Source organism: Peromyscus maniculatus, chromosome 15 (genome assembly GCF_049852395.1).
Source record: "Peromyscus maniculatus bairdii isolate BWxNUB_F1_BW_parent chromosome 15, HU_Pman_BW_mat_3.1, whole genome shotgun sequence".
Taxonomy (NCBI): Eukaryota; Metazoa; Chordata; class Mammalia; order Rodentia; family Cricetidae; genus Peromyscus; species Peromyscus maniculatus.
The window spans coordinates 70,213,296-70,239,959 of NC_134866.1; the positions used below are offsets into that span (position 1 = coordinate 70,213,296).

The window sequence follows — 26,664 nt, forward strand, 5'->3', positions numbered from 1 at the left end:
CTTCTCTGTTTCTGTTAGGAAAGGGCGGGCTTTTCCATGGATATCAACAAAGCATGTCATATCAAATTTCAATAAGACTAAGCACCTCCCCATGTATTAGGCTGGACAAGGTGACCCAGTATGAGGAGTAGGGTCCCAGAAGCCTGTAAAAGGGTCAGTGACAGCCCCCATTCCCACTGTTAGGAGTCCCACAAGAGGACCAAGCTACACAACTGTAACACATATGCAGAGTGCCTAGATCAGTCCCATGCAGACTTCCTAGTTGTCAGTTCAGTCTCTCTGAGCCCAGGTTAGTTGGTTCTGTGAGTTTTCTTGTGGTGTCCTTGACCCCTCTGGCTACTACAATCCTTCCTCCCTCTCTTCTTCAGGGTTCCCCAAACTCTGCCTAATATTTGGCTGTGGGTCTGCATCTGTTTCCATCAGTTGCTGGATGAAGCCTTTCTAATGACAGTTGGACTAGGTACCAATCTCATCACAGAAGGTGGCCAGTTCAGGCTACGTATCCATATTGCTAGGAGTCTTAGCTAGGGTATTCCTTGTAGATTCCTGGGATTCCCTTGTGCCACGTTTTTGCCTGACCCCAAACTGCACCCCCTCCAGTAGTTTTTCAGTACTCTCTCCTACCCCACCCCAACCTGATCGCTCATGTTCCCATTCCCACCCACCTGCCCTCCACTCACGAAATCTCTTCTATTTCCCCTTCCAGAGGGATCCAGGTGTCCCCCCCCCATCCCTTCTTGTTACCTAGTCTCTTTGGGTCTGTAGATTATAGTAGAGTTATCCTTTATTTTACAGCTAATATCCACTTATGAGTGAGTACATACCATGTTTGTCTTTCTGTGTCTGGGTTACCTCACTCAGGATGATTTTTTTTTTTCTAGTTCCATCCATTTGCCCTCAGATTTCCTGATGTCATTGTTTTTAGTGTCTGAGTAATATTCCATTGTGTATATGTACCACATTTTCTTTATCCATCCCTTGGTTTAGGGGCATATAGGTTGTTTTCGGGTTCTGGCTATTACAAATAAAGCTGCTATGAACATAGCTGAGCAAGTGTCCTGGTGGTAGGATTGAGCATCCTTTGAGTATATGCCCAAGAGTGGTATAGCTGGGTCTTATGGTAGATTGATTCCCAGTTTTCTGAGAAACCACCATATTGATACACAAATCAAAACGACTCTGAGATTTCATCTTATACCTGTCAGAATGGCTGAGACTAAAAACACAACTGAAAGCTCATGTGGAGCAAGGGGGACACTCCTCCATTGCTGGTGGGAGTGCAAACTTGCATGCTTTTTTAATCAAAGAGGGAAGAACCAGGGTACAGTCGCAATCAGACCAAAGCAGACAAAACCAAAGTGCAACAGTATAAAAAGTTCAGCATCTGACTTCTAGGACTCCTCACTCACCGTGTTTTGGGCTCCTCTGAAGGACTCCCTCCATTTCTCCAGCTCTGCCATTGTTAGCACACATAGCTTATCTTCTAAATTCAACCTGGAATCACTCTGCAGTGGCTGCTGTCTTTGGTCATTGTCCTGTGATACTGACATCTCCAAAATGTTGGGGTCTCCATTGCATTCGGGCTGCCAATTCACTAGTAACCTCTGATGGCCTCTCAGGGACTCTGACCTGCCACATTACTTCAAGCCTCCATATCTCCGTAAGCCCTTTAATCATGTGGCTTCTCCTGAAACTGAGACTGTACCTTCACTGGTAGCCTCTCCTAAAGACCAGCCCTTCCATACAGTGCCAAGGCTCAGCCCTTCTTCATACCTTCAAACAAGTGCCACCTGGGAAGCTCTTACATATTACCAAGTTTAGCTGCTGGTACAAGATACAGCCTTGGCCAGCTCTGGGCCACAGCTTCTGTATACTGATCCTAAGGAACTGCTTCCCAGAAGATCTTACCTCAGTGATGCTGATCGCTTCCTAATCATTGCTAATTTATCAGTTCCAGCTAATCTGTATTGACTGTCCACACAAAGCAAAGTGTCTTAGTAATCAAAGTCAGTTCTTGATTTCTAGGTGCCATGGCCTTCATTTAAAATATATCACTCAGATAGCCTGGTTAGAGTCTGTATTTCCTGTGAAACATCACAAGCTAGGTCTCCATCATCTGTATTGTTTTGGTTTCTGTATCTTCCATGCTCCCACAGAATGGTCCACTGAGCTCTGAGCACTCAGTGGCATTTCCAGCACAATCCTCCCAAAAATACATGGTCAAGTCTGCCAATTTTGTATTAGTTGGGGCTTTTGTCATGATAAAACACCATGACCCAAAGCAGTTTGGTGGAGGGAAGGGTTTATTTCACCTTACTGCTAACACTCCAACCTCTAGAGAAGTCAGGGCAGGAACACAAGGCTGGAATCCAGAGGCAGACACCAAAGCAGAAGCTATGGGAGTGCTGCTGACGTCTTGGTGTCCTCGTGGGTTGTTCAGGCTGCTTTCTTAGAGCATCTAGGACCAGCATCTTCCGCAGGGGTGGAACTGTCCCAGTGAGCTGGACCCACCAATATGAGTCATCAATTAAGAAATTAATCCTCACAGGCTTGTCAATGGGCCAGGCTGGTGGGGGCATTTTCTCAATTGAACTTCCCTCTTCACAAATGACATGTTGAGTTGACATAAAACTAACCAGAAACATGGCCTATTGTGGTTCTATATGAATTCTTGGATTGTTTTATTACAGCTCTGTGAAGAATGACATCAGAATCCTGATGGGAATTACATTCAGTCTGTTGACCACTTCCAGTACTGTCGCTATTTTCATGACATTAATTCCTAATATCTGATGATCAGGAAGGAAGACAGAGATTATTTACATCATCTAGTATTTTCTTTTCTGTCATTTTTTAATGATGATGAAGTTTTCAGTGTAGAGGTCTTTTACAACCTTGCTTAGGTTTATTTTAGCTACTTTTTTGGGAGCTACTATGAATAAGATATTTCTAATTTCTTTGGGAGTTTATTGTTCATATATGCAAAGGGTAAATCATTTTGTTTATTGATTTTGTGTTCTAAAACTTTGCTTAAAATGTTTCTTAGATCTGAAAGCTTTCTAGATGATTCTTTAGGGTCTTTCATGTGTAGATTAGATGGGGCTAGTGTAACACATTTCTTCCTTATTTTATTCCTGTGTGTCTTTTTCTTGTTTAATCCCATAGCTAAGGCAGAGAGCACTGTGTTGAATCAAAGTAAAAGCAGGCATCCTCATCTTGTTCCTGTCTTCAGGGGAAATAATATCAGCAATTTTTGATTTTGGTATAATACTAGCTATAGGTTTGTTAGATGTAGCCTTAATGTGGGTCTTTTTCCTCTTTCTTTTTGCCAGTTTAGCTAAGGGTTGGTCAATATTACTAACTTTTTCAAAGAACTGACTCTTTGTTTTTGTGTGCTCTTTTAATCTTTATTTCATTAATTTTTGTCTTATTTTTTATTATTTCTTTCCATCTGCCAGGTTTGAGATTGACTTATTATTTTTCCAGAATTTTGAATACATCACTAGGTTGTTTATTTGAGATGTCTCTAGTTTTGTAATACGAGCCCCTATGTCTGTAAACTTTGTCTTAGGGCTGCCTTGGCTGTGGATCAAAGGATGTTGTATTTATTGTGCTGTCACCTGACTATAAGAATTGTTAATTTCCTCTCCGAGTTCTTTAATGACCCACACTGTTCATTCAGAAGTGTGTTGTTGGGTCAGTTAAATGTTTGTATTACGTAGTTTGTATTGCTGCTGCTATCAGTGTCCTCCATCATCACAAGAATGCCCGGGGCTGCACCAGGGCCACTCTGCAGTGGCTGGAAGTGTGGTTGGAAAAGGAGTTATGCTAGGCAAAGAAATACACTTAGGACTTACAGAAGAAAATACACTGAAGTAGTAAAGGCCACCTTCTACTGTTGGATAAAATACTGACAAGCCTACATAGGAGACAAAAATAATACCAAGGTAGCAACAGATTTGAACTTGAGTATTGAATGGGTAATATGCAGTGAGTCCGATGTACATATGTATATAGCATATGAATTTATTATTCTCCTGTATAGATTTTTTTCGAGCTCATTGGTCACTACAAGTGTCTAAAGGCATTGCACCCAAGAAAGAAGACCAGTTGTCCAGATCATGATGCTTAAGTGCTGTGCTTATGAAGAGAATCAAGATCCTTTTAGAAGGGGCTGCTTCAAGAGCTAGGCCAAAGTAAAAAGCAGTGTGCACATGGAGAGTTTTATGGCAGAAAGTTAAAAATACTCGAAACCTGAACTCAAATCCAGCATCCACATAAGATGCAGACATAGCAGCATGCCTCTGTAATCCCAGTGCTGGGGGAGAGAGCCAGGTGATCAGTGGGGCTCGTGGCCATCCCAAGTCAATGTAACTGGGAAGCTCTACTTTCAGCAAAGATTCTTGTCTCAAAAAATAAGGTGGAGAGCATTTGAATACACCTGGTATCAACCTCCAAATCCACATACACATAAGCACATACACAAATATACTATACACATACAAAAGGAACCGATAATTGAAGGATTATAACCAATTGAATAAAACAGGACCCATGAGTAGTAAATAAGTAAATATGGCTTTCTTGCATTAAATGTCAGCCAGGAAACATAGAGGCAATGATGGGCATGGAGTATCTCCGTATGGCAATCATCTCAGTGGTCGAGGATTCGTGAGAAAGCTAACAAAGGAGTGTGAGGAATGGGATGTTGACAGTATTAGAATAGTTCTGATAATAAAAATCATCAGTTGCAGGGGTGGGGATGGTGGCTTTATAATATAGAAATCTATATTATAGATATAGAAAGCCTAGGATGGCCAGTAGTGGGTGAGTGGGCATCCTGTATCCTCAGGTGTGGTACACAAAGAAGAGCATCAATGCTTCTCTGTGATATTCCTTCATGTTAGGAAGACATGACCTGAGTCCAGGTCATGAAAAGAATATCAGAGTCACCCTGTAAAATACACAGATTATTCTCCTTACAGCCAGTGAGGGCTGATAGAGAAGGGTTGGCATGGAGAGGAAAAACAGGAGTTGTTTCTGCTTAGAAAAGCAGAGTCATAGCAGCTCAAGGCACCACATGCTCCATGATGTCCTGCACCAGAAAGAAATAAGAGAAATGACAAGACTTACGTTAGCTCTGTGGTGTGGAGGTGCTGCTGTATCAGGCTATTTCCTGACTTGAAATAGTAGGATGATGAGGCACTCCATCTGCAACTTGCTCTCAAGAGATCCAGAAGATAATTTATGATGGGGGCGATGGTAGGACAGAGGTTAATGTTGGCCTCTGAGGACTCTGGGTTGGGATATACAGGAATGCTTCATATGTTCATGAAGTTATGCAACTGTAAGGTTTGTTCCAAGAATTCTGTAAGGAAGTGATCCCAAAACAGCCTCATAAAGATGTCATCAGTGGCCACATACGGGTTCTTGAGAGAAGAAGAGTACACCAACTGGTTATCTAATACTTGTCCGAAATCATACATACAAGTAACACTATACAGACAGAACAGTAAGTGTATAGTGGGTGGACTTGGAAGCAACAACAACAAAATCCAAGAATTAAACAAAAAAGAAACTAGAGCTCTTGCTACATGCCATGATGACAGCTAAGGCAACTGGCCAACTCTGGGTGCACAGTTGTTCAATTTCTTTTTAAAAATATTTGAATATTTAATTTGATAAGATTTTCCAATATAAGTTAAATTAGAAGATCTTTATGGAAAGGTATTTCAGTATCCCTATAAAATTACATTTTGAAGATGCCATTCAACTACTAAAGAAGAAATAGGATAGCTTATTGTTGTCTTATCTCCACAATATTTATGTACAAGTTTGGATCAAACAATTTCTTCTCTCTCTCTGTCTCTCTCTCTCTCTCTCTCTGTCTCTCTCTCTCTCTCTCTCTCTCTCTCTCTCTCTCTCTCTCTCTCTCTGTGTGTGTGTGTGTGTGTGTGTGTGTGTGTGTGTGTGTGTGTGTGTGTGTGTGTGAGACAGGGTTTGTCTGTGTAGCCCTGGCTGTCCTGGAAATCACTTTGTAGACCAAGATGGCCGCAAACTCAGATTCTTTGCCTGCCTCTGCCTCCCATTGCTGGGATTAAAGGCGTGCGCCACCGCCCGGCCCCAAACAGAATTTCTTTTACGTTTAGGATGTACAAGGATGAAGTTTATAAAATGAATGAGAAACTGAAAGATCTTGAGAGAGATTCAAATGCATTTGTAGTTGTAGAAACTTAAAAGGGGAATGTTTACAGCACATGTTTCATAAATATTTACACTATTGCTTTTTATTTCTGTTTTACTAATTGCTAGGCACTTGGCGGTGTCCCGGGAAGTCAGCCATTACTCCCCAGTGGAATGGACCCAACCCGACAACAAGGTGATTAAAGGAAGGTGAAACTGAGGAGGTGCTGGGCCTGTGAGGGAATCTCTGAGAAGAACTTCGTTGGTATAAATACTCCATCATCTTACCAGATGCATTTTCACAGCAACAATACTAAATGGTTTCTACTTCCAGCTAATTCTCAATTATGCACTATAGCAGGTTAGAGATGCTGACATAGAGACAGAATATTAAAATGTCTAAAGTCTCTCTATGACTTCGGACTCATAGGAAGTTAAAGGGTAACACATTTATCAGTTCCTCTGCCTTTTTCAGGTAGAGGACTTAGTGTTGATAGACAGGAAGAGGACAAAGTGACACCTGACTTCATTAGTTCAAGGGTCCCAATATCCTCGTCCTTCCTTGGAGATACTTAGGGACCATGGACAGCGAAGGCTGTATGTAGTGCAGGAAATACTGTCCTAAGGAAAGAAGATCAAAGGCTGTGAGAGAAGTAATTCAACACAGAGAAGGAAGAAAGTTTCAGCCAAGAAAGCAATAGAGGTGTGGGATAGCTGATAGCCAGAGCTGAAAATTGTGGTTACAAAAGTCGAAACACGTTGGTGGCAATGCTCAGATATGGCATGGTTTTACCCTCAAGACGGGAACTGGTCTCATGGTGCTCATTGCTAATCTCGTCATACTTCCTTTAGGACATCCAAATATGGGTGGACCAATGCAGAGAATGACTCCTCCGAGAGGAATGGTGCCCTTAGGACCACAGGTAAATAATCAGCCTGAGAGCGCGTGGCTGCTGCCTCCTAATAAGGGGCCATTGTTTTCTGGCTGTTAGCATATGCACTGGAGTATTGACAGACCTCATGGGCTGACTGCATTGGACATGTAGATCTCACTATAAAATTCTGAAATTAAAAGTACACTAGGTTCTATGCTTTATGTTATAAATAACTATATTTTATATTATAAAAAATTACGAGAGAATAAAAACATACTTCTGGCTACTAAACTCTTGTGATAACTTTTAGTCACTATTTATTATGTCAGTGTGAATACTTCCTCTGCAAAGCCAGATTGTAGTGTATTTTTTTCTATTTATATTAGCAGTATCTTTTATATCTATTTCTGTTAGTATGAAGGAAATAAAGTATCCTGGTATAAATTTATCCCAGAAAAACTAACAATAACCATAAAAGTTACACCACACAAAAGGAATTGATGAAAATTTGTTATAAAGACCATGCATTTAAACAAAAGCAAGAGCCATGCTCATGAATGGATATGAGAGAAAGTTTAAGTAAAATCATTTGAAATAGCAGGAATCTCATTACATAGTCACACATTTCACCTTTCATATGAAATGTGTGCATCAAAAAAAATAAGCTTCATTTCCTGAAAGATGATGAAAACAATCCCTACAACAGACATTTTACCACATAGCTGCCACTCAAAGATAAACTGTCCTGTCTCTATACCTATATTGTAGAAACAGGCTCTGGAATGGTGTTTGTAGCTCTATGCACAGACAAAATATACATGCATGCTTGTTTTGCTTGAGACAAGGTCTCACTGTGTAGCCTTGGCTGGCATGGAAATCATTCTGTAGACCAGACTGACCTTGAACTCAGAAATCCTCCTGCCTCTGAATCCCCAGAGTGCTAGGACTTAAAGGCCTGTGCCATTGTCCAGTCTCCCTAATTTTTCCATAAATACCACTTCTGAGGGTTGTTTTTGTTTGTTTGTTTGTTTGTTTGTTTGTTTGTTTTTGTTTTTGTTTTTTTTTTATCTTAAGGCATGTATAATAAAATGAGATAGTCATTTCTGGTAACAACTTAAGTCTGAAACAGAAATATACTTAGCATAATGGTTCTTGAGGACTGTGTGTTAAGCAGATGTAGACAGAACAGAGTGACCATGTGGTTTATGTGTATTGTATGGGTGAAGACATAAACTCTTACCCCGAGTCAAGGCATATTTATAATATGTTTTCAATCTAAGGACAGCAACCACAAGTGATTTTTAAATTAGTACCAATATACTTTAAACAGAAAAGCAAAAATTATTTAATCAGAGGGAAAAAAAGGTCTTCTGATACAATGTTTGAAATTGTTTTCTCTTTATTTTTGTGATAGTCACTTAGCTAACCTGTTTCTTAAAAAAAGAAAAGAAAGAAAGAAAAGCAAATCCCATGGGGCTCATGGAAATAGCCTCTTAAGTTACACAGCTATTTTAATTTTCTCTAGAACCTTGAAGGGTAAATAAGCAACATACAAGTAACATCTAAAAATCAGGTAGTTGGGGTGGATGAATGCGAGATGAGAATGTATAGCTCACATATAGAAAATAAACTGATTCCATATATTTAAATTCAGCCTAAATTGTAGAATTCAACTTACTGCAGGATAAAACTTCCTAATAATTAAACATTCCAATCAAGGAAAGACGTTTTAAAGTTTCCTAGCAGACAGAGTCTGAACACCTTTTTGTGAGGCAAATTGCATTGGAAGACAGATTCGCCCGGAAGGAATAGACAGTGGCCACCAACACTGAGAGATTAGCTCGGAAGGAATAGACAGTGGCCACCAGCTCTAAGAGATTAGCCCGGAAGGAATAGACAGTGGCCACCAGCGCTAAGGTTCAGAGATTCTCTATGAGCTCATCCCATTCTGCCTTTGTTGAGCCACGTGGAAAGCCTTTTTTCTTTCTTTCTTTTCTTCCTGAGTTCTTTGTGATTGGGAATATTAGTCACAAAAATCATGTATTATACTGGATAATCCCTCACTTTCTGTGACAATTCAGTTTAATTAGCTCATCATTTATTGAAGGCCTACTGTGTATCAGACATCTTACTTGACCATTGAGTATAAAAAGATTAATAAAATAGGATTTCTGTCTTCAAGGTGCATGTTGTTGAGCAGAAAATGCAGCTGCATTTAGAAAAGTTATTATCCAATACCAAATGCCTAGAAAACAAAACATGGAGCCCTTATGTAATAATGCAGCGAGCAGGTCATCACATGAACAGAGAAGTGATGCTTTAGAGTTGAGGCTACATGAGCATGGAGCAAAGGGGGTCATTACATTGTATTAATATCCTTGAAAACGAATTAAAATAGCTACAGGTTTTGAGTAGCAAGTGCCATATTTTAATTCATTAAGCACTCGGATAGTTTATATTTCATTTTGTCCTGTGAAAAGTCTACATGGAAATTAATATTATTGCTGTGCAGGTAAGGGAAATAAGGTTAAGAGAATTGTTGGCCCATATGAAGGAGTGGCTGCTGTGGTACACATCTGTAATCCCTGAACTCCAAAGGCTGGGGCAGGAGGATTGCAAGCCCAAGGCCAACCAGACTCTGTGGAAAGCCCCTGGCTCCCAAAGGCAGTGTGTTACAGAAGCCGTAATGCTATGGCAGTAGATACCCAAGCTAATGCCTTTCTGTGCCCAAAGCTCTGGGGGACATCCGTGGACTGTTAGATTCTCTAAAACTTACAAATAAGGAGAAAAGTGGCCAGCTGTCCCAGAAAGAATCTCTGCCTTCCTTTACCATGTATAGTTTTCATTTCCAAGACTTCTGGCTCTGAAACCCCTTGCTGATTACTACCCTGCTGCTCCCATGCTTCACCCAGAGAGGAAGACAGTTGGCTGCCATTTCACCCGATGACTTATGTGGCTAGAATGATTCTCCTACAGCTCACACACTTGAGTGTAAATATTTCCTTAATGTGAAAGTGAATCAACAATGACAGTAGCAAGTGGCTGGGGATTTATCTTATCAAGTATGTCATTCTGTCTAGATTAACAGACCTTTCTCATTGATTCATTTCCTTGTCCTCTTAACACCTCCTCCAAGTGTTCCTGTAGATGAGACAACATGACTGTGAAAGTGTAGTTTCTTTAATTTGGAAAAGTTCAGTAGGCTAGAAATATAACTGGGAGAAGAAGTTCAAAACGTAGAAATGAAGGCAGAAAGCATAGGCTGGGGCTGGCCTGGGATTGCCTTTATGGGGATGTATTCAGGAGTTTAGGCTTATTTGATGGGTAATCTGGGTCATATCTTTTAACTGGCATGGGTAATACTGTGGTTTAGAAACAAAATTGCTCGAGGAAGTATACAGAATACATTGGGATCAAGAAAGAGTAGAACAGAAACCAGTTAAGACGGTGCCACCGTCTTCACAGTAGGAAGTAGAGCACCGTGCAGGAGCCTTCACTGCTGCAGCCAACAGACCCTGGCACTTGATCAGATAGGAAATGTTTAAAAAAGAAAGGCTATCCAGGAACTTCTAGAAATTCCTAGCATGGTTTATTATGTGGCAGGTGATGCCAAAGTACTAAAGGAGGAGAAACTATAAAGAACTTAAGCACAAGCAGATGATCATTATTTCTATGTGCCGAGCATGAGATGGCAGCCAGGCAGAACCTACCACTGTGGAGTTCAGCATAATTCAGGCACACAGAGACACATGATAAAATAGATTCAGAGTCCTAGTGTATAAGCAGTGTTTGAACAGATTGTAGTGGATAAGATTACCCATGAGTGTATATTTATTGCAAATGATGCTGTAGCTAAAATGTGGGGGAAAGTAACATTTAAAGAGTGAGCAAAGCAAAGGAACCAGCAGTGTAACTGGAATACAAGACTGGAGAGGAGAGAGATTAGCATCAGAAAACCAAATGTGAAAGTCCTTGACAGTGCCCAATGTATTAACATGATAATCAGAAAATAACCTTTTGTAGCTAGAGTTTTCTCCAGTCCTGCCTGGCCCATGGTCAGGACAAATCTCTCTCACCTGCCAGCCCCACAGCTGCTCAGGCCCAACCAAGTAAACACACAAAGACTTATATTGCTTACAAACTGTATGGCCGCAGCAGGCTTCTTGTTATCTAGTTCTTCTATCTTAAATTAACCCATTTCTATTAGTCTATAAGTTGCCATGTGGCTCGTGGCTTACCAGTACTTTACATCTTGCTTGTCATGGTGGCAGCTGGCAGTGTCTCTCTCTGCCTCAGCCTTCCTGTTCCCCAAATTCTCCTCTCAACTTGTCCCACCTATACTTCCTGCCTGGCTACTGGCCAATCAGTGTTTTATTTATTAACCAATCAGAGCAACACATTTAACATACAGAACATCCCACAGCAACTTTTGACCCTTATTGTCAACTAGTAAGCTAATATGATATGCATACTAAAGCATTAAACTGCTTTCATCTCCTTTAATGCACACAATAGGTATTGCCTAAGGTTCACTGAGTCACATAATTCATGCATGTGTATTTTCAGTATGCTTTAGTTCTCATATAGTTTGAGTGTTATAATAGCACATGCCCATGTTGGATCTCTTTGTCTATGAATAGACACTTGTTGTCAGCATTTTGGGGCTGGGTTTACCTGTTCAGTTTTCAGACTTCATGTAATTGTTCTTATCTAATAATTTCAAACCTGTTGAATTAATAGTTTATCTAAAAACAGAATTTTGGACTTATAAAATGTTTATTTGAAAAAGGAACTAATGTATAGATATTAGGTAATTAATAAAAGATATGCTAAATGTTATAATTTTCATCATATCTTGATCATTTAACATGATCCAATGATTGTCCATATTCATAGAATTTTTAAATGGCATGAACCAAAGTAGTTGTTAAAATAGAAGCAAAAATACCAGAGTGGACCCTTCAGAGAATGAATTGCACAGGCCTTATCCAGTCAGGAGTTACGTAGGGAAGTCATTAACCTGCTCTCCTTTCTTTCCCCCCTCCTCTTTGGTTTTGTTTTTTTGTTTTGTGGTAGTCTGACCCTTGGTTATCATTACAGAACTATGGAGGTGCAATGAGACCCCCACTGAATGCTTTAGGTGGCCCCGGAATGCCTGCAATGAACATGTAAGCAAAATGCTTATTACTCTGTTTAGTGAAGTATTCTGTTTTCTGTCTTCTGAAATTACACAAATTTGTAAAGCAATTTAAGTACCTCAATGTCTTTACTGTATGAAAATGAGCTAAACATGAGTGCAAATTTTTTACTTCATTTTCATGACTTACTATCATGTTTTTCTTCTTTTCATGAAACTTTCAAATTCTTTTGCATTTTAGGTACCATAAATTCACAACTTTTAAGTCTGTTTCTTTTTAATAATTATGTATAGATTTCATATGAAATCTATATGACATTATGAAGAGATGCAGATACCAGAACCATGTACTAATTCTACAGAAGTTAATAAATGAGAGTTCTTAGTCATGTTGATAAGTTCTTTGTGGGAGCTGACGGTGAGTTAGTCTCATAAACATATGTCTACGTTTGCATTACTGGGATCACTTTCAACACAAAAAACTTCTCTGTGGTGATATCCTGTGTTAAAGAACTACATAGTACAGGATTGGTTCTCTTTGAAAACTCAAGATGTAACTGGGTAAGAAATAAACATCTTCATGTTGGTATTACTAGAATGACCTTTCCAGTTTGTTTATGTTGCAGTGCAATTTGCTAAGATATTTTTAATTTATTTTGCATTCTCCAACCTTCACTTGAAGGCTTGTATACACTAGATCTTGCTAATGACGTTTATGAACTCACCAGAGGATCACCAGGGTGATGGGGCCTAAAGGAAGCTCATCAGAAGTGATTACTGTGTTCCACGTGGGCTTGAGGATCCTCAACTTTACTTCCCATCTGCCTGTTTTTAGCTCCTTACGTATTAAATGAAACAACTCTCTGTCATCCAGTGGCATGAAGACATACTGTGAAATAAGCTCTTTTGATGTATGCAGGATTTTTTAAGCTTCTGAAACCATTTTCATAGGATGCAATTTTTACTAAAACTGAAAATAGGTTAATAAGTGGATACCAGCCAGACTCAAAACTAACGGAACAGGGAGAAAAGTAGGTCAAATTGTCCTATAAGGTCTTTTTTGCCTTTGAAATAAAAATGGATAGACATGAAGTCTAGCTCTTGAACTCCTCACAGGCTCACCCTTTATTAGCAGTTGCTCCAGAGGGTTGAATGGTATTTTGTACTTATGTTAAAAGCTGGAGCTCTTAACAGTAGGCTAGAAAATACATGAAACTTAATTTAGATTCTCACTTTAAAAGTCAATATATTTCAATAAAATTGTAATATTATGCTCAATCAAGTTGTTATAAGTGATAAGGACATATCTAATATGAAACAATATAGTACTCTGTGTAATAATTAGCCACACGGCCAACTTGAAGTAAACCTGATTTTGCTGGTACATAATAAAATTTTATTTTCATATGATTTAAGAGACTCAAATAATTACTTAAAATTACCTAGTTCCTTCTGATATATGTGCTTAAGCATTCACATATGAGTACTCTTAATTCCCTAGACCATTAAGATGAAAAATGTGGCTGAAATTCTTAGTAGGATTTTTTTTTTTTGATATTTAGCCTTCTTACATATTCTTAGGTAGTTTGAAATATTTTCTCTTATATGAGAGTTCACTGTTGATATGAATTCTAATTATTAAAGAGAATGAAGATTTACCTGCTTATTCTCATTTTTTTGTTACTTTCCCTTTATTTTGGAGTCTTCTGTAATTCTTTCCATTTTTAGTAAATTGGGATTCTCTCAGAGACAGTGAAAAGCACATATAGATTTAAGCACAATAAATGCTTTCTTATGGCAGGGAAACTTGTAAAGTACATTGAATTAAAATTCATTATTTTAATCTTTAACACAAATGTGTGACACCCCCTCCAACGGGGCACGGGGGGGTTAAATGGCACCCATGACTCTCTCCATGACATTTTTAAAGAAAAAAGAAAAAGAGAACACTGTCGGGCTACTGAAAATTTGAAAGATAGGACATGGTGTTCCCTCAAGCTCCACTTTGAAATGGGTTAGGAGCAAGGACAGGCTTGCCAGATACCCGGAATGTTTCTTCATTCCTTTCATTTGCCAGGAGAATATAGGGACAGTGAAATAAAAGCCAGTCCTGGCCCCCCAGTGATTCAATACTGTGTTCTGACCAGCCACCAGAACTTTTAATTGCAAAATTAAACATTCACAACACAAATTTTGTTAATCCCATTAATGGAAGTTCATATATAGAAATTGGTTGCTGGGCTGTGGTAGCACATGCCTTTAATCCCAGCTCAGGGAAGCAGGCAGAGGCTGGTGGGTCCCTGTGAGTTCAAAGCCAGCCTGGTCTACGATGCCAGTTCCAGGACAACCAGGGCTGTTACACAGAGACAACCTGTCTCAAACAAACAAACAAACAGTAGAAATTGATCACAAAAACATTGGGGGAAAACGGCTTATGGTGGTGGGAACTTGACACTTCTGTTTTTTAAACTTGGAACAAACTGCACAGTAGTTTGTCCTGAACATTCAGAGTAGGTTTTCAACATTTCTATAACAAGTAAACACCCAATATTAAGTGATGTGAAATTTACAAGGCCTGCCCTGGAACACTGCTCCTCAGCCTTGTAGCCATTTATAGAAGCAAGGAGCTGCAAAGATCCCATGGCTTCCGGAAGGGACTGTTCAGTGGGTTATTTAAATGAGTGAATTCCAAAGGAGAATTATCTCCCTGGTAGTCATTCCAACAGCCCATCATAATAGATGCTAACCAAAAACACGTACATCTGTCACGTTTTCTTCTTCTTTGCTTCTAAAAAGGGCTCATCCCCTAGTGTTTATTCGGAATCATGCTTACAGTTGCTGGATCAGCTTCTTGGTGCTTGCGGCTCCAGCAGAAGCGGACATGATCGACTAACTTAGTTGATCTTTAAACCACTAGGCGTTGGCTCCAGTGCTGTCAGTGGAACTCGCACAGTGTGTTTGTGTGAGTTCATATGTAATTCCATTCCTATAATGCTCAAATGAAGTTGATGTGAAATACAGAATTCTGGGACTAGAGTAGTATAAACAATAGAGATGATGTTACTTAGAATAAGTTTAACTCTGAATTTATGTTATTCAACTAAAAAATTTCTGACTTTTAATTTAGCTTCTAATTTAATAGTAGACAACTTTAAGTTAAATGTCTTATTTTATATACCTTATTCATACAATCCTTTAAGAGAAATTGCATTGACTTTGTGTCAGGGATGCACATGCCACAGTATGTGTGGAGAGGTTTGAGGGCAGCTTTGAGGAAGCTGTTATCCATCTCCATGTGGATCCTGGGGACAGAGCTCAGGATAGGAGGCTGGGCAGCAAACATCTTGACCCACTGAGCCACGTTGTGAGACCGATTCCTACAGTTCTTCATGGGTCATATTCAAAGTTAGAACACAATTAACTATGTATCATCAGTGCAGTTCAAGTTTCCCATGATTTGACTGTTTTCTAGGTTGCCCAGCTTCTTCACTGTGTTATATTTAGCACCCGACAGACACTGTCTAATATTCCTACTCAAGCGTTTCACTTGATCAACATGCATCCTGTTTCACATCATTTTATGTCCATCAGGACACTGAATCCTAGATGTAAAATCGTCTTTGAAAAGTGTTCAGTAATCAATTGTAAAATTTTCGTCACCACTGTCATTCTTATCATCAATATCACCTCAAGGGGAGAATTCTCCTTAGGGCACTTGGAACAGAGCCGAAGGAGGGATTTACGCCATATCCCTTTGTTTACACCCTATGAATACCAGACTAAATCTCAAACAGTTGTAATGAGTCCAAGCAAGATAACTAGGACAGTGTCTTTGTTTAATGTTTATTACTTTACATTTAAGATTCATAGATTCAAGGGAACTTTAAAACTAAACAATTTCATTGCCTTAGTGAGTATAAAGAGAATTTTCTATAACTAATCAAAGAAAGTTGAAAATAGTCTGCCTCTCATAAAACAATATTGATTCAAATGTATTTAATACCACATCCCAAGTATATGACTCTGATTTAATTAACGGGCATTAATTTTGTTTATAGGCTATGAAATATAAAACATTCTCATGAATTCTAAAATAAAGTAATATATTGGTATAGATTATCTCCTTTCATTTCAAGACTTGTTCTCTCTACTATCTTCAACTAAAATTATGAAGTATGAATTTTTATATCTGTACAACTGTAATTCACATGCCCATTTAAAGGCTACATTCTCTTCTGGCAGACAGCAGTACTTACATTAGTAATTCAGTGGCAGCCTTACGTTATAATGGTATTGGCCATGAGGCTAACACCGGACTAAGTGCTTCCCAGTGGTAACTAAGTCATCATTAGCACTGGGTGATACTTTAGGGGTTGGGGATTTAGCTCAGTGGTAGAGCTCTTGCCTAGCAAGTGCAAGGCCCTGGGTTAGGTCCTCAGCTCCAGAAAAAAAAAAAAGACATATAATCTACTTTAATATAATTTTTAAGGAGGCAAGTTTAGATAGTGCTTATTTATAATGTGACAATAATCATTTATGTAGATACTTTATAAAATCATTTTGAATGATACACAGGTGGTTCTTACTGGTCTATTGGATTATATTTATCTGTATTTTATCTCTTTTACTCCAAAACTGGTAAAAAAAAAAAAAATCATTTAGGAGCATATATAGACTGCTATGGGTAATTTCCATTTCTTGTTTATAAAAATAAATAATATTAAACTAGCTATACATGAAACTGTTTCATGAAATAATTGTTTTCTTATTCAAGGAAAAACTATTAAGATGACTAAAAAGTGATTTTGGTGCTTAACTAGAACCATGTGTAGTAACTGAATTACAAACATTAATGTTTTTTGCCTTGTTCTTTACTTACTGTGGAACTATTTAGGCACATGTTGAAATGTAATCTGTCATATCATTTTGTAGGGGTCCAGGTGGTGGTAGACCTTGGCCAAACCCAACAAATGCCAATTCAGTGAGTATATATATTTTGCACTTTGTAACATTTAGCAGTGAAAAGACTATTGCTTTTGAGAGCTTCACAAGAACTTAACACAGTTGTTTTATGCGTTTAAAGAAGTTACTCAAAAATATAGGTTTGTTTATATTCTTTTAAAAAATCTAATTTTTGAAATTTTGTGATTTTTTTTTCATTTCCTTATGTAAATATGTTCTCTGTCAGTTACTAGATCTTCAAAAGTAAAGACAGAAACAGTGAGTAATACAATAGTGTGTGTAGCAGTCTCTACTTATCATAAGGCTGGATCTTCTGGAGTAGCTACAAGATCATTAAGTTGCCAGATAAGATGCATCTCAATTAGAGGAAACTGAATTACTATGATTGTGAGTTGTGTTTATCATACCTACCAGGTGCACATTTGCCTAGTGCCTATTAGCTAAATTGCCATCCCTGCTCATCTATGTATCTGACATCCTGGGAATTTTTCTTATATTTTTTGTGGCAGTGGTTTAATGCATTTTTTTTTTCTCTTAATGAGGTCACAGAAATATATGCTCAGGTTGCAAATTAAGCTATCAGGTTTTAAACTGAATGATTTTAGTTTTATGATCCTGGAGATGATTTCTTCATTTTTGAAATCATAAGCATGTCAGTGTGTGAGAGAAGCCTGCTTTATACATTAGCGTAGTGTGTACACTGTACACAGCCAGCCAGGTTAAGGGTGCAGTGAGGGCCGGCAGACTGAACTCCATGGACGAAGTTCCTGAGCGCTAACCAAGAAGAGACGCACGTGGCTTGCAGGCTGTGCACAGGTGCTACCTTCCAGTCGCGGCCAACTGCCCGAGTGCTAAGTAAGTCTGAAATGCAGCTAATATTCCAGATTAATTGAAAACGTCGAAGAAGTGAGAACCAAGGTGTGTGAAGTATGGGAAAAATAATCATAGATCCAATGTTGTTCTACAGCAAAAGCCAAATTTCCTTTCAGTTAATTAAATCATTCATGTTTTAGAGGAAATAATTAGTTTTGTATTATCTTATTTTCTTTGGGTTTTAGTAGTCATGACATTTACTAATTATTTCAGGTAAAGAGAGAGCTGTTGCTTCTACTTGGGCCGTCAGTGACCTGTTCAGCAAGTCTTTGTCAAATAGTATTTTGCCAGATTATATTGTAATGTGGATAACTTCTTCCCGGGCTTTCAGTTGCCTCTGTGCCTCAGGAGTCTTTTTTTTTTTTTTTTTTTTCTTTGCTTCTTCCTCTTTGCCTTAATTAGTTTATTCAGGATTTCACTTTGAAATGGCATCTGACATGCAGCCCAAACACATCATTTTTGTCCTATTAAAGTACCCATTAAACTGTTTCTAGGTAACAGTCTTCCTAGTACCAGGGTCTAGAAAAAAATCCCTGTTTCCTCCATGATTAATGAAACTAGATAGAAAAGTGAAGCCTGTACTCCACCTTAAGCTTAGTGTCCACACAGCCATCCACTCTAGGCAGATAATAACTCACACTCCATCCATGTCCATCAGCACCTTTCCATACGTACCTGTGAGTGTAGCCTAGAGCCGCTGAGGACCATGCACGGCATTTGGGGAGGTGCTAGAGAAACAGCTGTGTTGTGCCTGGTAGTGTATTATCCGATTGAAGTGTATTTAATAGAAGTAGAGATGAGAAGCAAATCCCTTATTCTGTTGAATTTCAGTTGTGAGGGCCCCATCTCTTGAGGATTTACCCAAGCACCATTGGTGTGCTAATCAGATCAGTAGCTCAAAATCATTTTAGACCCCAAGAAATACTAGAAACTGGAGTGGAAATGTGCACAACCATGATCAGTCTGGAATGTCCATGATCAGTCTGGAATGTCCATGATCAGTCTGGAATGTACATCTGGCCAGTATGAACAGGTGAAGATTGAAGGTGATCCTTTCTGTTCGTGCATGCCACAGACAGAAATATCTACCCCCAACTCAAAGGGCATCGGGCAAATAGTGGGGGATGTGTGGGCTTTCCCCAGAAAGAGAAGGAAGTCATCCTCCTGAGCATACAGAGAGAAAATACTCCTCTCACGGGGTGAAGAGCCCAAGGAGAAACTGCAGAGCGGGTGGCCTTGTAGAGGAGGGGGCTTCTGTGAAGCAGTGAGAGGCGTTACAGGGACGTCCCCCCCCCCAGACACAGTTGATTATTTTGCAGTGATGACTCCTCTGTGTTATTTTGAATTCCAAGTTCCTCGGACTTGCTGTACATATTTACTATGACAGATGCCTTTCACTGATAGCAGTGCAGTATGTGTCTGCCTGCTCAGGGCAGCATATTAAAGAGGCTTTCGGTGTTTTATCTTTTTCCATATGCTCCACCTTCTCCCCATTATTTTGAAAGAATCTAATAATTCCATGCCCCTGCTCCAGTACCCCAGTGCTGAGCTTACCACATTGGCTCCGGGATTCATTCTCTCCACAGTTTTTCCTGTTGTGTTTCAGTGTCTCCTAAACATAAGATGTCATCTTTCATAGCCGCAAAAACAGTGCTCGGAATCACAGCACTAACCCTGCTTAATACTGCTTTCTAATCTACAGATCTGACTTGACTCTGTCCCGTTGTCTAGATAATACCTTTAGGCCACTCATCGGCCACGTGTCTGGTGCTTTTCCTCGGGAACCGCCCCCCTCACGCCGTCTCTGTTAACCTGCAGTTGTGTTGACTGACTGACCAGTTGTTTAGAAGGTCCTGTAGCTTGTTTTCACTGCCAGGCTGTGGTGGGAGGAGCCTTGTGTTTTCCTCAGAACACCGTTGCAGGAGGCTCCTGGTGAACCTGCCTCATCTCTGGTCACCTTAGTTTGGATTGCTTGGCTAAGCTGCTGTCTATTGCACTAAAATTACCGTTTTTCCTCTGGAAAGATCCATGTGAAACCATACTTGAACTTGTGGGGAATGTTCTTTTCCTTCCTTCTCCTCAGCAGCCACCATTTTTGGCATCTATTAGTGATTCTTACCTGAATCTTTCCTTTTCCCACTGAGTTGGTCACCAAATGGATATTTTTAAATGTTTTCTTTCCTTCTCTAACAGTTGACTTTTTACTAGAGCAAAGGCTAGTTCATCCTGAAAACTCCCTGTCCATTTACTTTTCATGATAGTTATTAACATGTATTAATTGTACAAATTGATGGGGATCTCTGTTCTCACATGCATTTGTTCGTCTGTCATATCTATTATACCTTTTTCATTATTGCTCTAGCCCCCTCCCCAATCCTTAATATTTTTTCTTCTAAAAATCCTGATTTAAATCTGATTCAGGTTCCACAAGTTCAGAAAAATGTGCCTTCTTTTTTCCTTATCTCTGTCCCCTTAGAACACACAAAGGCTGTGTGTCACCCCAGATCTTTATGTCTGTAGCTTCTAGTTGAACATAAAAGAATGCCACTTACCAGTTAAGGAAAGGAATTAGAAATAACTCTAACTGAACTATATTTGCTTGTCTTGAGTCATGTGCTCCTTCATGAAACAGAGGGGATAAATATGTCCTGCCTACATCACATGCCTACTCCTGAGCCTGTGCAACTCATGTCTAGTCAAGATAAGGAAAGTCCAGTTAACTGGAAAGTATGAAAGGGGTAGACACAACACCAGATGTTTAGTATGTCATTCTATTAATCAGTTCTCTGATTGCATATGAAAAAGCAAATGGAAGGAATTCCTTTCAGGAAAAATATGACTAACCATACAGGCCATTTTTTTACACTACAATACATTTTTTTAATTAAAAAAAAAAAAAAACACTAAAAACTGGTTCCTACTTTCCATTGGCACAATGCATGACGTTGTGCTGCCCAACTATAGCTCATCAGTACTCACAACATCATTGTAGACTTCCCTACTGGAGAAAGGTGTAACTGGAATGATGGCGATCCTTTTCAATGCAGCATTACTGCTTGAGCCCTTATTCATACCACCACCATCAGGAGTGTTAAGACGCAGAATTCCCTTCTGGCTTAGTCATGCAACATATTTGACCCTTAATTTTCTTCATCAGATTTTTGTAGCTAGATGAGTCTGACCCTCTGACTCTGTGATCTTACTTATCAACTGTGTCTTCAATTTAACATGTTTTAAAACATTTATTAGTGAGTGTGTGTGTGTGTGTGTGTGTGTGTGTGTTCCTGACTATATGTAAGAACATACAGGAGCCCATGGAATTCAGAAGAGCACATTGGATCCTCTGTAATGTAATTATGAACCGTTTGTCATTGTGTCCTTTCAATTAATTTGTGAAATGATTCCCAATTCTTTATTTTTTGGTCAGCATTGTTTATTGTGGTCAACATTATCCACAACTCCCTTTGTCATCTCTTGGCTGAAATTTTGCAGTAGTCCACTTGGATTCACTTTCCTTGGTCCCTGTAGAGTCACCTTACTAAGACATGCACTTGAACATGTCTAGAAAACCTTTTATTTTTGATAGCATGCACTCATTCCTGTTCAATACATAAGTCCTACAGTGTATCAGCCATAAAAAAATTGCCTGACATTCCCTGAATGTGCTGTGTGATCTCACATTCCTTTTCCCCATCAGTTCTCCTCATCTTTCTCATGTCACACCTACCTCCTTTCTGTGCGTCCCCAGGTCTCCAGCTCAGAAACAGACCCACGATACTCACATAGCATTTCTGTCTCTTTTGATGTGATGTATGTCTTTTACACTGTGCTATCACATCTTGCTGGCAGCTTTCAGGAGTGGCGGTTCTGTTATGTGCCAGGGTAGGAGCCCACAGGCTGAAGTATAATCAGAAAACTAAAGATTAGAATGTAGAAATAGTTGATATAAGCTAAAATAGAAGAGCTTGTCCAGACAGAGATGGAAATAAATTCAACAGCTAGATGAGATAATGTAGCTGGAGAGTTTTCTCTCCGGGTCCCACCAAGCCCCCACAGTCCGACAACCGACTTATAAAATAAACACACAGACACTTACATTATTTAAACTGGTTGGCCTAATGGCTCAGGCTTCTAGCTATCCAGTTCTTACATCTTAAATTAATCCATTTCTATAAATCTATACCTTGCCACGTGACTCGTGGCTTACCGGCATCTTCACATGCTGCTTATCATGGCAGCGGCTGGCAGTGTCTCCCTCCGCCTTCCTGTTCTCTCATTCTCCTCTCTGTTAGTCCCACCTATACTTCCTGCCTGGCCACTGGCCAATCAGTGTTTATTTATTGACCAATCAGAGCAACACATTTGACATACAGACCATCCCACAGCAAGATAACAATTTGTAAAGTATTTAAAAGTGGTAGTTCTATTTCACCATGTGAAGGAATTGTAGAGACTTGGGTGGAGAAAAAGGCTGGAGGTGCTGTCCTGGGAAACTAACAAAAGATTCTTGTCTTTTTCTCTCGAGCATAATAGGTGTAATTTTAAATCTGTAAACAGTGGCATGCCCACCTGAAAATGATGGTTTAATGTATGGCAGGAGGGCAAAATATCTACTCAGGATGACATAATAGCTGTAAAGGCCAGCTCACAAGAGAGAAAAATAAGTCCAAATTTCAGAATTCGTTTTTCATTCAGTAATTTCATGAACTGTGTGTGGAACTCCTTTCGTAACTTGAAATCTAACAAATGAGAATATTTATACAAAGAAGTGGATGAATACTACAGGTCAAGAATTTTCCTTCCTCCTAAAGTTGACTAAGTTTATGTGCTCATCACTTAGCCGTCAGGGGTTTTGCAAAGGCTGGACCAGAAAATGGGAAGATGTTCGTACAGAGCATGTGGCATGTAATGAACATGTTATGGAGTGTGATTGTATTTGTAATCTTGTCATCCTGGCTTTGTGCCTTCCTCCAGGAAAGCTCTTGTAAAACAGAGACTAACTAGCAGATGATCAAAGAAATAGGAACCAATGTTTGGAAGAATAAACTTAAGATATTTGAGAAATAAACTACAGCGTATAGGAGAATGTAGAGGTAATTTAGTTTATAAACAAAACAACTAATTGACTAAGAAAAGATGAAAGGAATAAAAAAAAATAATCTGACAGGAATACAGGATAAGTTTTGTAAGCATAAGTAGTAAGAAAGAGGTCAGGCAAAGGAATTTTCCAGATCTCGCTACTGATGTTCTGAACTTTCAAAAAGGGAAGAGAGAGAGCAATATATCACAGAATTCAGGAATATACTATATTGTGAATAATAAATAGCTAAAAGATGATTAGATTGTTGTGCCAGACAATATCAGAGTAAGAAAACACTGACCAGGAGCTGAAGACAGGGAGATGAAATGCATTCCAGGGACCAAGAGAATGTTGGCAGTTCAGAGGGGGCAAATGTATGTATTTAAAGCAATGCATTGAAAAGACTGGTAGATCATGAATTGAAGAGGGCACAAGAAAGCAAAGTCATGCATTTACTGAAGGAGGCCAGGTTTAATGCTGGAGAGACCTTAGTTCTCAGGGGAAGTGATCCCCTTCACCAGAGACTGTCACTGCGGTAGCTGTGGGCGCTCAGGCTCCATCAACCCTCTCACACACACTGAAGTAGAGGCTCGGGCGACATGTGTTCTGTGCTTATAGAAAACAAGGGCACCAAACAGTGAGGAGAAAGCCTACTATTAAATAGTTACAAAACCATCAAGTATTTTAAGGGGAAAATTGTGGTGTGTAGACTTCCTTCTTTGTGATTTCATATTACTGCATTGTTATGGCAGGTTTGGGGCCATCAGAGAAAGGAATCAGCATGTTCGCCTCTCAGAAGGTCTTCTTCTGGCCTTCACTAGCTCAGTCTGGAGAGACAGATTACTGCCTTTTCTCAGAATAAATCATATGGCTGTGTCATGCAAGTGGGCTTGTTAAAAAAGAAAATGTTTAATTTTCCTATTAACACTCACACTTAGGTGTTTATTTTAAAGTATGTTTTGAATTATTCACTTCCTTCATCAGAGCACTGTGAATTAGTAGCTCTCTTGCCTGAAACTTTCAGGAGGGGCTTCATTTGAAGAGAAAGGAAATTCGTTGTTTGGATCTGGTCCTCACAGATTATCAGCCTTTGGTCATTGTAGTTAGCAAATTCCTTGGAATTTATTGCATTGTTTTAATACTAACTAAGCAGGGAATGTGAGAATCAACATGTACTGCATGAAAGTAGCAGTAAATGTCTTTAAATTTTGCATAAATTAGAAGTTTTATATGTACAGGATACTAATCTGAAATCTTCTGGTCTCCTAGTGTTAGCTGTACAAGTATACATCTTTCTATTTATAGACTATCTCATTAGTACCACACAGTGGATACAACTGACTTAAGCCAATATAATTTGAAGCTATAGTTTTAAGTTCCTCTTGACTGAAATCTACATTTTCTTGTGAGTTCAATATAATATTATAATTGCTTAGATTTTTTTTGCACTTACACAGATGGAAATTCCTTTATGTTTTATTATACTTTGTGATGCATTTTAAACTTGATAAAAGAGAAGTCAATTTATTTAATTCAATCTCATGCAGTCACATGAAATGAAAATATTTGTTTCTGTTCTGCTCATGTTCCAGATACCGTACTCCTCAGCGTCTCCTGGGAACTATGTAGTAAGTACATTTGGGTTTGTTTGCTCATAAGAATTGATGTTACATTTTATTTGGGCAAGAAATTGTTGCCCAGATGTTAAGAAGAGCCCTTGTGTATTGACCAAGAAGTGAACATCTTGAGTTGTTTCATCTGCCAACCTCAATACATATGTTGATGTTCATTAGTGAAACAGTTATCAGTCTGGCTAGAATTGCCTTGAGTACTCGGTTTGACTTTGGCATATGTTTCTGGGAGCCACTACAATACTCTCTATCCAATCATGAAGAGAGTCATTCCCAGTTACACAACAATATGCTTGAATTCGCAGTTCTCCATAAGAATAATGTACACACCCCCTCTCCAGGCCTGCTCACCACACATAAAGGATAAGAAAACATTAAACTTTATCCCAACCACAATGTGGATCAGACTACAGAATAAAGTAATAATTTGGAAGGGTCTTTTAGGTTTTGTCTATTCCTAGAAGCTGAAAAACCTGTTTCCTTGTTACAGCCTAATACATAGTAACATTTCTCAGTGTTCATGTAGACCTGAAGCCAGTGAGTTTGGACCATCTCTTTTATATTCACAAACAATCCTTTTGCATCACCTCTTTTATGATTCTTGTTCATCCAGAGAACACCATAAGGGATAGATTTTTATAAAATTTAGGAGAAAATATTAGCAGAGAAGCAAAGATAAAATGGTAAAATCGGAAGCCTTTCCTAAAGTAATTTTCAGAGGTTATGGGCAACTGCAGTGCAGTAAATAGGAGGACACAGAAGAAAATCAATGAGCATTTTAACCCCCTACAGAAACACTGTTTTATTAACATAGTGAAAAGCACACGCTGCTCTCCAGACCTGTGTTCTTTGTGTTCAATGTTCCTCTGCGCTGTTCCAGCCAGGGGAGTCCAATTCTTGACACAATTTGAATGAAACAAAGGAAATAAATTAGAATAAACACTCTTAAAATCACTTAATAAGCCTGATAAATTTTTATGAAATTATATACATTTATTTTAAAATAAATTTTAGTTGTTTACTTAGTGGGACATATGTATATTATTTGAAGTAATTGGTAGGCTATATGTATACACTCAGAATAAAGTCAAGATTTAAGCCACTTGAGAGTTCATTTGACATTATACATAGAGTACCTGGAGAATTCTAAAGCTCATTGCCTAGCATGTGCGATTGGTTGTCAGAATTAAGGGCAGATTCACTCCTGCCCAGTCAGTGGTTGTAGAGCTGCAGCCTCCATAGCCTGCACCATTAGTGAGGATCATGTCTCATTTCCCACTGAATTGATAGCTAACGTGTGGAGCTCTCGGTGTTACAGCTGAAGCTGACAGAGAAAAGAAGTAGCTTTAGTGGGTCTGTAATGTGGATCTCTAAATGGGTATCTCTTAAATGCTCTCTATGTGGATGTCTTTGTAGTGTTAGTAAAAGCTAGTGACACAGAATGTAAGAAAATTACAGCAAACAATTAAAGTACACGTGAATTATTCCTATTTTGTTGATTTGTAAAGGCCCTATTAAGTGGTTTCTTCTTAACCTCATTATAGGTGATGTGATTAAGTCATGAATAATAAACCAGTGTTACAGGCTTATTGTTTTTGGAAACTTGTCAAAACAGTCTCAACATAGTTAAGCTAAATTATGTTTTGCATAATATTGAGTTGATTGTGAATCAAAGAAAATAAATTACAGAGGAAATATATTTGCTTTGTATTTCAAAATTGGATTATTATTGAGATAAGTATAGCCTTTTTCTGCTTTTCCTTACGGTGTTTAATGAACTGCTTTATTTTTACTGAAATTTTGTGTAATTATTTAGGGTCCTCCAGGAGGTGGAGGGCCACCAGGAACGCCCATCATGCCTAGTCCAGCAGGTATTGTAAATCAAACTAGCTCCATGGACATTTGACTCCTAGGGTGAAACCA

General features: G+C 38.9%; 1 protein-coding gene across 8 annotated transcripts in view; it reads left to right on the plus strand.

Annotated features, from left to right (window-relative positions):
- The window catches only part of Ssbp2 (single stranded DNA binding protein 2), a 259,573-nt gene that overhangs the window by 211,055 nt on the left and 21,854 nt on the right, over window positions 1-26,664 (plus strand). For 5 of the 8 annotated variants that reach the window (XM_076552045.1, XM_076552047.1, XM_076552050.1 and 2 more), the window contains 6 exons: window positions 6,313-6,379; window positions 7,036-7,106; window positions 12,135-12,226; window positions 17,128-17,176; window positions 24,703-24,738; window positions 26,558-26,612. In XM_076552045.1, the coding sequence (XP_076408160.1) occupies window positions 6,313-6,379; window positions 7,036-7,106; window positions 12,135-12,226; window positions 17,128-17,176; window positions 24,703-24,738; window positions 26,558-26,612 (370 nt within the window). The remainder of the gene's footprint in view (window positions 1-6,312; window positions 6,380-7,035; window positions 7,107-12,134; window positions 12,227-17,127; window positions 17,177-24,702; window positions 24,739-26,557; window positions 26,613-26,664) is intronic. The other 3 variants (XM_076552046.1, XM_076552048.1, XM_076552052.1) reach the window with 1 other exon arrangement.